General features: G+C 35.0%; 1 protein-coding gene across 4 annotated transcripts; it reads left to right on the top strand.

Annotated features, from left to right (window-relative positions):
- The first annotated feature begins 8,689 nt into the window (after positions 1-8,689).
- DAG2 (Dof-type zinc finger DNA-binding family protein) lies at positions 8,690-10,889 on the top strand. 4 transcript variants are annotated; one of them, XM_021424429.2, is made up of 2 exons: positions 8,690-8,966; positions 9,484-10,889. In XM_021424429.2, the coding sequence occupies exons 1-2, from the start codon at positions 8,943-8,945 to the stop codon at positions 10,309-10,311; spliced, it is 852 nt and encodes a 283-aa protein (XP_021280104.1). In that variant the 5' UTR covers positions 8,690-8,942; the 3' UTR covers positions 10,312-10,889. The 4 variants fall into 4 exon arrangements, with proteins under 4 accessions (XP_021280104.1, XP_021280106.1, XP_021280105.1 ...); XM_021424431.2 differs by having other exon boundaries at positions 8,691-8,856; XM_021424430.2 differs by lacking the exon at positions 8,690-8,966 and adding an exon at positions 8,979-9,357.
- The last annotated feature ends 1,185 nt before the right edge of the window (positions 10,890-12,074 follow it).

Raw genomic sequence — 12,074 nt, forward strand, 5'->3', positions numbered from 1 at the left:
TATATGTTTTTTTTACTCCAATTTGATTAAAGATTAATTACATTACTCGAGTTCAACTGGATTAGATTCAATTATCACTAATTTATATAAAATTTTCATACATTGATTTCAATTCGAATTTAAAAATAAATATTAAAATAACGTGTAAAAATTTATATTTTATTTATATATATTAATAAAATTAAACAAAAAATCAATGAGGCTCACAAGTTGTATTATATTATAAAATTTGAATTCAACATGACTCGTTACTCAAATAACTCAAATTCAAACTCGACTTGATAATGAATAAATTAAATTTAAATATTTATCAAATCAAATTTAAATAGTTTACGTATAAACTTGACTCGTTTGTAATTATATTTATAAAATATCTGTCATCAAATCTTGATGTAAGGGAGAACTTATATCCATCACTAATCACGTAACCCAAACAGTAAAAGATTTTAAGCGTGGGAACAATAATTATGTGATTGCTGTTTGAGCTTTTGTTTTTCATTTACAACATTTAGCCTCTAGGCATATAGATGGCCAATCAATTCAACTAGGTACTAGTAATAATTAAGGGGAAAAAGGCAGCAGAATGTTCCCTCGGTTGGTGCAATCAATATAATGACATTGATGTGGCTCGATTTAACACGTAAATCAAAGAAGAAAATTAGCGCAAACACAGCAAACAAACCCAGCCAAGCTTTGAGCAGTACTATATTACCCATTCTTATGTAAGCTCAGACCCACAATTTTAATGGCTTTTATTTTATTTTTTTGTAAAGTTAATTTTTCTGTTTGCCTTCGTCATTAAATTTGCCCCAAAAATCTTTAGTCATCATCACACCATCCATCTTCAATTTCGAACTCAACCGATCTTCTTTTCCCACCTGAAAACCTAGAGAGTTCGAATAATATATATATTTATTTATATAATAACTTGCATGTCATGTCCACATTTTATTTATATTTTCGGCTATTGGGTTTCATAAGAATAATATTAATGTTTAGTTGGCATTTGATTTAAAGCCCTCCTTCCACACTACCACCTAATTTATTTTCCCTTTAATTAATAATATTTTCATGTCTCGTGCTGCCCCATGCTAAACCCCACTAGACATAATAATATTCCTACTACTGCCCACCTAATTTGACAATGAATCTCTATTCTTTATCAAACGTACTTTGCTTCCCATAATTATGCAATAATATCAGTTATGTGCATGTCACGCATGTTCACTTAGACTTTATTACTATACGGCAACAAAAGCTACACACTGGCCAAAAACATTTGTTATGCTTAAAAAATTATTCTAATTTTTTCCATGCATTTATTATTCTTTATGCCCCAACATAACTCTTCGAAACTGAGAATTCCAGATGCTTCCTTTGAGAAAAATAATGGGTTCTTGGTAGTATAAAGAAAAGGAAGAGCAGACAGTTGCGTGGACCTTGCAGTCGCACAGTCCTGATCATGCCAAATGGATGCCATAGATTTTCTCCCTAGCCAAAAAATCATGCCGCCCAATTGAAAATCAGAGTTTAGGGCCTGTTATCCAATCTGTGTGGCTGTGGATTGTATAATTACTTAACCTTCCCGCCTTTCATGCTTTCTTTGTTTTCCTCTGCATGTGTATCTAATTGTCTCACGTCTAATCAACCCAACACATTCAACTGTTTCGAATCCTTTTTTGGCTCCACCTAACTAAGAAAGAACATTTATTCTACTGTTATTATTACTGGAGGAGGGTTTGCAATGGCTTTGCATGGCATTTCTGGCCACATGTTAAAAACGGTCATGCGATGGTGTGGAACCAAGCATCGGAGGAAACCTTTGCTTTTTTGAGAATTATTTCAGCTTACAACAAGTGGCTTCAAAACCCCACATTTCTTTTTCAATGACGTATTTGCTGCGTAATTTGGGTTAGGGATCAAACTCATGTCATTCACTTTGTTGAAAAAATCCAGTGATCGATGATTTTTATTTATTTGTTAGTTTTTAGACAGGTTTGTACAAATACAATGATTGTGCTGAGAGTTGCAACATTGAACTGTAGTACTTGGATGTTGTATCTCGAAGTGATGTCAATGACAGACATGGAATCATCCCTATGTGCATAGACTGCTCAGAAAATTTTGTGGTATCAGTAATACATTTGGCAAGCAATTTCCTCGGGCAAAACAACTTGGACCATTTCTCCATGGCAAGATGTGACAAAAATTGGGAGGCCATGAGATGACTACGAATCTACTGCTGAAAACCTATTCATGGGGATTTTTCAAAGCAACCCCAGACGTAACCCAGACGTGATACGCAGTAACTCATTGTTTCTTTTAATCCCAACAATTTTAGCTGTCACGAGAAAATTGTTACTATTGTAAATCACGTTAAATAATTTATTTTTAAGCAGATGTCCTGATCTCTTGAGAAGATTTTTCTTTCTGATCATGTTGTTTGGGTCTTTCCCTTTCCTCTCGTTTGCTATTCCCACCTCCATTTTTTGTATTATGAAAAGCCCAAAATCTCTTTTGTATCATCTTTTATTTAGGGTGAATGAGATTTACCAAATAGCAAAATGAAAATAAAAAAGCAATCATAGACGTGAAACTACTTGTTTGTTAGAAGCATGTAACCTTTTTTTTTTTTATGTTTTTTACCATGAGATTCATATGCATGATAATCTTGAAGAAGACCTATCCCTATAGTTATTTCCTAGAGTCTAGTGGCCACCGACATGATCTTCGGAGAACACTGCGCAAATCACCAAGGGCACGTGCAGAGGAGTTGTTTGAACCTAATATTCATTTTATCCAAAAAGATGATGAGCAGAATATCACTTTGCAACCAGCAATAGAACGACTTTGAATTGTTATAAGCATGCATTGCATGCGGCATTGTAGCCCAATAAAGATACAGCAGACCAGAATGAGTGGACCAATAGTCATGTTAACTCCTAAGCTCCACCGTCGAATCGAGGAAGTTACAATCAACTAACCTCGACATGGCTGGCCAAAGATAATATGAAGACACAACTGTACTTCACTGCAATTTGTTAGAGCATTTATCATGGTCACGTAAGGAGAATCAAGCAACGGTATAGAGTTGGTGTGGTGACACCCCGGGTTTCTGTAAGATGCCAAAGTACGGAAATTAACAAGATTTTGCTTTGCATAAGATGCCAGGGCATGCCGGGCCAGCGAGCAAGGCCTAGCGCTGTTCACAATTCATCTTCTTGGCTGCATCTGCTCTGCCCAGTTAGGCAGAAATGAGTGCCGGTGAGTTGACTCAGCATAATGGGAGAGAGAGAGAGAGAGAGAGAGAGAGAGAGAGACGAGGGGAAAATTAGGCCCAAACAAATTCCATGTTCAGTATGATTCTTGGCAGGGCCAAAACTAGCTAGGCAAGTGCGGTCAGATGGCTCGAACCAACAAGAGAATTACTTTTAGAACTCTTGTTGCGTAGCTCAATTAAATCTCACACTTAATCACATTTCTAACCATTGCATTCTAAAACGAAATTTGAATGATTCTACTTACATTTTGCTAAACTGGCATATATGAACAATTCATATTTTTCAAGTTAATTTTATAAGTACTACTCATTTCGCTAAAAAAATTATTATGACAAATATAAATTGTTAACAAGCAAGTAATACACCAGAACTTCATTTGGGATTCAATTAATCCTTTTTCTTCTTCTTTCTCGAAGAAAAAGATTGGTTCAAGAGAAATGGAATAATGAAGAGACAAGGCTAGAAACCAGGACTAGCCTCAATACCATATTCTAAAATCTGCTTTATGTAAACAAGAAAAAAACCTACAGGAATAAAGACAGGCCTAATGTTAAAAGCGCAACAAAAATATCGCTTACAGACCTAAGAGTACACCGCCAGTAACTAAAATAGTAAAGATTTTATTTTGCATAATTGGATTCAATTACTTCGAGAATGAAATATCATTGAAACTGGCCAAGCGCAAATCTCATGGCTTGGGCTCACAACAAGACATCTTTCGAAATGGACCACTCTCCAAGGTGCAAACTCAATGTCCGACTGTTGGGAGGCGCCCTCGTCACCGTTGCAATTATGTTGGGCTTTCGTTGGACCACCCTAACTCGAGTAGAGCCTGAAAGGAACCCACACTGACCAACTTGCGTTTCGGGGGCTTCCAAAAATGAGGTTTTTTTTAAAAAAAGAAATATTAAAATATTTTTACTTTTTTAAATTTTTAATTATAATTTTATATAAATTTATTAATTTTTAAAATAAGTAATTCATCTCAAAAGAATATTTTTAACTAAACATATAAGTCTAATGATTAATCAATTATTAATATTTTTATTAATTTGATAACATGATAATATTAAAAAAATAATTTTATTTTTTATTAATTTTAAAAATTATTTTATATAAATATGATCTTTTAAATTTAAAATTTTTTTTTCTCCTTTTGCAATGAAGTGGTGCTCCCTGAGGAGCACTTGTCTTGGAGTGTCAACAGACGAATGTAACCATTACCAACTAGCCACATTCTTTGAGAGAACAAAAACAAATTGAAGAAAAAAAATATTTTAATTTTTTTATATTTTCTATTAACAATATTTACATTTTTAAGTTTCATTGTAAATTTTGAAATCTAAAGAACTCAATGAAATTATGAGCAAAAATTAAAGATGAGAATATTTTATCTAAAAAATAAATAAAAAATAATGAAATTTTGTCGGTGGATGTGATGTTGACAATTGAAAAAGAACTCTTATGAAAAGCTTATCTCTTGCTTCTGTCCAAAATCATAGATCCGATGACGATCAATTAACACCGGTTGAAACAAAGCGCACATCTGCCTTTCTGGTTACCTAAAGCATCACATTTTCTTTCTTCCCATTGAACAACATATATACATATCGATAGTCTGTGGTCCACATCCTTATTACTATCAGAATCATTATCTATTTTTATGATGAATGTTTGATATGCAAACGAAAAATTTTCACAAATTACTTCTACGTTTACACATGCTTTACAATTGAATACTGTTTCACACAAGTCTTTTTGTTCTTAGGGAGGGAACCGCCATGCAAGAGCCTGATGAGGGCCCAAAATGAACGTTGCAAATATAACCAAGGCCTGGTTGGTTTCAAGGCTTCAGACTTAGGTCATTGAAGACCTTTACCCTGGCTCATTTATGTGATAACTTTCGATTAAGACCGAAATGGAAAGGATTTTCGAAGCTGGACCCAAAATGTCCAAACGTCAAATCCTTTTAAGGCCGAATTAAAGACTTAAAGCTTACAGGTCTACAAGCCTATCTAGGTTCCCGCATCACCCTATATTATAGGTATAGATTTACAGTTTAAATTCATGCATTTTAAATAAAAGAATCCAACCTAGGAAATGCAAATTTATGCTCCTTTTTCCAAATTAATTCACTTGATTGTTCGTCTAGTGTATGAGAGAAAAAGAAAGCAACCATTACTGAGACTTTGAATCATTGGAGGAAAAGTTCAATAGAACATGCTATCTGTTACTATGTAATACTCATGAGGTAAAAGAAATGGGCCTTCCTTGTTGACTCACTTTTTAGTTTTAAGGAAAACAGCCAGAACTGGTACTTTAATGGATGGTTCTAATTTCTCTTCTTCTTTTTACTTTTTTTGTTCAGTTTATTGTCCGGGACCTGCCCAAATCATTTTGGTGCGGCCTTTCATCGGAACTGGGCCCCCAATTCCTCCCGGGCAAATCGTCACCCAAGAGCGTCACCATGAATTTTGGTCAAGAGTGTGTAGCCACATTAGCCAAAAAGCTCGAAACACTGTGAACATCTAGTTCTAAAGTGTTGCGAGTGGTTATACTTCAACCACTGACAGGCTTTAAGGGGGGACAGCTTTTGAGTAGCCTGAATAGATTCCTTTCATGAAAAAAAAATTAATATTTGATGAGATCATTAAATCCTAATACTTCATTAATCAGGTATTATTTTTTAAAAAATAAAAAATTAATAAGATCTCAAAATAATATTAAATTTTAATAATAATTTTTTTTCAAAACAGTCTTATTAATGAGATATCAAAATTTGATAATTTAATAATATATAAAAATTATACATTATCAATACATTAAATTTCGAAACAAATTCAATTGACGATATTGGAAAAGAGGACCAATGACGTGTAGAGCACCAGATGCATGTGTTACACGTTGAAATGGTTCAAATGAAGCCATCAACCTTGAACCTGTGGACACGAGAATAATTGTTATTGGCTTAACCCACCAAAGCATCTGTGTTTTGAAGCGGTATGCTTACCATTCCATTCCCTGTGTCTGTTTTCTTTGAAGCTAGAAAGTGCTTTACCAATTTCATAGTTGGTTCGTACTCACAAATTTTATCTTTTCTAGGAGACATAAAAAGGTTTCTTTATAATTGTGTAGAAAGAACACTTTTTCCAGCAGCAATTGAATGACTTGCATCATTTTGTTCCAAGAAAAATGAAATTAAAGTGTTGGCTAAAATTGAAATTCAAAGACAAAGATTCTGCTTTTGGACGTCCAATGAAAATTTGATGATTATTAAAGATAATTTGAATATTTTTTGTACATATATAAGTTGACACCCGTAAATGTTAACTTTTTTTTTTTTTAATTTGGAAAAATTCAGTTGTTTGTAATTCGTTTGGACTTATCTTACTCTTTTATTCAACACTGTGTAATTTGATAAGTTTAACGCGTTAATGAACAATTAAAACTGTTTTATTCACACGTCTCATCTGCGGAAAGCCATGATTATTTCTCGTTAATTAACTCAAGTGGAGTCATGTGTAGGGACAAGGAAGGATAGTCTTTCTTTATTAGTGTTGTCAAGTCTAAACAGTGGGAAAACTACAAGGAAGGAAGGAAGGAAGGAAGAAAATGCAAATGGGGTTTCCCTCCCCTCTTCCCCCTTGTCAGGGAAGAGAGCGTGTTGCTTGATTGTAAGCCGTAACCAAACTGGAACGAAAAGAGGCACTGAGATTCTGAGTCCTTGGCTGTTTCCCAGAATTTGAACCCATATGCGTCACCGTCACAAAAAAGAAAACCCATGACCAAACAAACAAAAAGGAAAAAGAAAATACAACCAGTCTTATGTAATAAAATAGTTTTATTTTCCATGCCATCGCGCATTATTTGGGTCCCACGTTCCCCTTTGTCGGCTCCTGTCGGCTCCCTCCCTCCATCAACATTCAATTTTATTCTTTCACATACTCTTTTTTTTTTTCCCGTCTCTTTTTGATCGAGTAAAAGTATTCTTCACTGGGTAACTTTTTGTTATGCCATCAATTTCCATTTCCCTTAAAAGTTGTTGAAGGTGGAACTTGGAAGAAGAAGAAGGAGGAGGAGGAGGAGGAGGTGAAAAAGTAAGTTGTAACAAGGTAGTTGAGTAGTTTCATTTTGGTTTAAGTTAATTTAGCCTGAAGGGTGGAGGGGGGATTCATTCTCTCCCTCTTGCCATGGCGTACTTTGAGGTCTATAAGCTTCTCAAGTCTCAAGGAAATCTTTGAGGAAAGAAAGGGTAAAAATATGTTGTCCTTGTATGTACAGTTTTCTCAAGTTTGTTGACCAATAAATAAAATCCTCATTATTTTCCACTCTTGCAATTTTGATTATGAAACACCATACTTGTACTCAAAGCTCCATTCCTAGACAGATTAAGAACTCGTTGATTCTGGATACTTAATTGGATTGTGACTCCCTTAACAATATACTAGAATTTGACTCTCATTAGGTCGGGGCTGATTGTTCTCCATTTTTTTATGTATTTATGATAATTTTTAACATAAAATGGTAGAATATTATAAAACTATCAAAATTAAATTTAAATATTATAGACATTTTCCGATGTTGGTTTTTTGCACTTTGATGTTATAATTTCTTTTTTATTTTTCAAAACTATAAATTATTTGATCAAATGTATGATTTTTTAAATTCTAATTTATTGTAGATTATAAATGTTTCTATAATGAGCAAAAGAAAAAGAAAAAAAAAAAAAGAAGAACACAGCAATTACAATTGACACCTGGGCTGCCTTTCAATTAAGAGTTGTCCCAGCATGTTAGCTTATTGATATGACAAACTTTTGAGCTATCCTAGCACACAATATATGTTTGATTTCATTATTCAGGGCCAACAAATTATATTTGTACGTTATAGAGACAGAAAAGCTGCTGGAAACTTGATTTCTACAGGAAATTGGAAATTCCCTTGCTTGATGAACTAATAAGTAGTAGCAACTTCAGACTATATGAAGAAGGAAAGAGAATAGGTTGCGCGAGAAAGTTAAAGACAGAAAAATAAGTGAATCATAGATTACTTTAAGTGCAAGCAAACGAAGGGAACTACTTTTAAGAAGATGAAAAAGTTGCAGGCAGTGGAGAGGATCTTTTGACAAGTTACAGGAGAGGTGTTGTGAGATAAAATCTTATCTTTTTTGATAGACCAAACAGCACAAAAACAAAAACCCAACCTCTCCTGCTCATTAATGGTCCTTGGAAAAACACTGAAAAGGAGTGACAGGAGAGGAACAAGAATAAAGACTTTTCCCATTCTCAGGTCAAAAAGCAGAAAACCCACTACTGTACATACACTCATAATTCCACCCACATTCATTAAACAAATATATACATTGGTCTTAAAATAAATCCCAGCAGAAATTCCTCATTAAAATAAGACCAAAAACGGAATTAATGTAGTAATATTTTATGGCTAGTCAAAACAAACGCACCTCTCTTTCTTTCCTTTCATCATTCATAAAGTGAAGCCAACACATAAAGCCAGTATAGAAACAGTCTAAAACATTCTTTCTTGGCACTAAAGAGAGCAGCTGCAGACAAAGGAGGTTAATTCTCTTTCTCTCTTTATCTCTCTCTGTGAAGTCATCAGTTTGATTTTTTTTTTTTCAATCACTTTTCATCTTCTGAATTAATGGATGCTGCTAAATGGTCACGGGTAGGTGGATTTGTTCCTGGATTTTTTTTTTTGACAATTAAATTGAGCTTTTGTTCGGGTGTAGGTTTTTCTTTTTTACTTTATATTTGCTTTTTTTGAGACTAATAAAAATCAAGCTCCACTATCTTTTTTGGGACAATAAAAGCTATTTTCTTTCTCTTTTATTCGTTCTCCGTGATATTCATGATGGAGGGTGCAACTACCATAATATGTGGATGATCAATCCCTTTTGGAAGCTGAAGTTTAATTTGTTGTTGGAACCCAAAACTCAAAAGGCTGCACTTTTGCTTTTGTCAATCTTTTTTCTTTGTGTTATGGCCGATAAAGGGGTGGAAAAAGGTTTTATTTGTTATTATTATTTTTATTCCTGTTTTTCAGTAGAATTTAGCAGGTAAAAAGCTTACCTTGTTTTGTGTGTTTGCTTGTTTTCTCTCTTCTGTTTCAGGTTAATTTTGTTATTTATGTCTGATCCTTTTGTCCTGCGATTGAAATGATTGATCTTCTCTCTTTTATATAGGTGCAGGGTTTCCAGGATATTGGTTTGGTGAAGCCCATGGAAGAGATGGTTTCTAATACATGCACAAGGCCAATGTTAGAGCGAAAGACAAGGCCACCAGAGCAATTGAATTGCCCAAGATGTAACTCTACCAACACCAAGTTCTGTTACTACAACAACTACAGCCTCACTCAGCCAAGGTACTTCTGCAAGACTTGCAGAAGGTACTGGACTGAAGGTGGGTCGCTCAGGAATGTTCCTGTCGGAGGTGGTTCGAGAAAGAACAAAAGATCGACGATATCAAGCTCGTCAGCTTCTTCGGCTTCAGCCAAAGTCCCAGATCTAAACCCAACAAATCTCTCGCAGTTTTCTTCTCAAAACCCTAAGGCCCATAAAGGCCAAGATCTTAACCTGGCTTTCCCAGCTATGCAAGAGAGTCATGGTATATCTCAATATTTACAATTGCCTAAAATGGAGAACAACAACGAGCAGCAAAACTACCCCTCTTCCTGCAGTACTTCATCCCCTCTTTCAGCTTTGGAACTGCTCAGGAGTGGAATGGCATCGAGGGGATTGAATTCTTTCATTCCAGCACCGACACCAGACTCAAATACACTGTACTCAACTGGGTTCTCTATGCAAGACTACAAACCAACCCTTAGTTTTTCAATTGATACACTGGGAAACAGGGCTGGTATCCATGGTGTTCAAGAGAATGGAGGAAGGCTTTTCTTCCCTTTTGGAGAAATGAAACCAATTTCAAGCACTAATGAAGTTGATCAAAATAAGGGACAAGGCAATTCAGCTGGATATTGGAATAATGGAGTGTTTGGTGGAGGATCATGGTAAAGAAAGAAGAAGGACACGGAGATCATCATGCAACTGCTTTTTCCTTTTTGTTTATTTATTCACATGGTTGATTACTTGTTTAAAGTTGTCTAGAACTAACAGATAGGATACATAATGGTTTTCTTCGCTTTTATCTCCTTCTCTGAACAATGTAAACAGATTGGAGCCATCTTGGGTTTGGTTTCAAGAGGCTGTCTAATACATTTGCGTGTGGATAGAAGAAAAAAGTGAATGGAAGGCTGTGATTTTGTCAGAGCAAATGTGACCTATATTCATAAATTCTTCTATCAGAACTAGGGGCTGCTGCAGCGTTGTACGCCAATCTAAACAGTTGGTTTAAATAATTGATTTCTAGTTTATAGGCAAAGAGAGATATTGAGAAATGAAAGTTCGTAATTTGGAGTTTATTAACATACTTGTTCAAGACGCTCCGTCGTACCATGAATTATAAGGCTAGTTATTATGCTTGTTTTGTCATTTACTACAGGTTCAAACGTGTGGTGATGGCCTGGAACTTTCATCTTTGTTCCGTATGGCTGCCGCCTATGAAATTTAAATGGACTCGGGTTTTCTTTGTATCATGAATCTATTTATGCTCTTTCTAACAACTCATCGGCAGCATCGAAAGACCTTAATTAGAGATCCAAGGTGGAGCTTTTCAATAGGATACTTCAATGCAAAGCCCACCCAGGTCTTATTTTGGAACATTAAACGAAAGCTAGCTAGCTAGCTAGCTGGTCTAGTTTTTTACTAGTTGCAATTTGTACTTTTGAAAAAACTGGTTTACCTGCTCCAACTATAATGCTCACCTAATTTTATTTTTCGATGCCCACTCAGTTAAATTAAAGCTATTTAAGGGCAGTTAGCTAGTTGCTCTAACGTTATATCCCACTTCCATGAATGCGAAGTACCCCCAAGTTTTTTTAAAAAGGGCGTTTTTAATGTTCAGAGGAAGAAAAATATGACAAATGCTAACCCCACTTGGCCACAAGAACATTCCATCAGGACAAAGCATCCTGAGAAGTCAATCCCATCCAGAAAAACTCACTATCTTTTTCATTTTTTTTTCCCTAGTGTTGTGTTGTTGTCTTTATCGGGTTATCGAAATCTTTGTTCACATGTTTGGGCTTCTTTTATGGTTTTCTTTGTTTGGCTCGTCTCTCTATTTATTTATGCTTCTCGAATCTAAACAATTTGGGTTTGGAATCACGTCTCTTCTATAACCAGTTACGATGGAAATTCCTATAATTACAACAATGCTTTTGAGCTGTGAGTTTATCTCTGCTTTAGAAGAAAGACGAATCCCATCTTGGGTCCAAAGGAAGAAACTCTCTTCTATATATTTCCTCTGTAAATAGAACTGAAGGACCTAATAATTTTGTTGGAGGTGCTGGTCCTTACAAATTTACGAGCTGCCATGTATTAAATTTGAGAATTTTCAACTCGAAAAGCTGACTTATAGGACACCTTCCATTTAAGTGAAAAATTGGTAATTATACACGTAGGAATATAAAATTGAGAATTAAAATAGGATAATTTGTAGAAAGAAGAGCAATGTCAACTGTTGCCATTTACATTTGTAAGCTTCAAAATGATTACGAAATGATTTTGTTGGTTTTACTTTTCACTACAATCTCGCCAATAAACACAGATTCCAAGCAGTAAATTGCATATGTCGTAGAACTACAGTCACTAGCTAATTTCCTAATGCTGAGAGGAAGAAAAAGAAAGCCCCAGGATACAGCTCACAGTCAGCCTATGCT

This window comes from Theobroma umbraticum, unplaced genomic scaffold (genome assembly GCF_002168275.2).
Source record: "Theobroma umbraticum cultivar Fairchild unplaced genomic scaffold, ASM216827v3 scaffold_4.1, whole genome shotgun sequence".
NCBI classification, from domain to species: domain Eukaryota; kingdom Viridiplantae; phylum Streptophyta; class Magnoliopsida; order Malvales; family Malvaceae; genus Theobroma; species Theobroma umbraticum.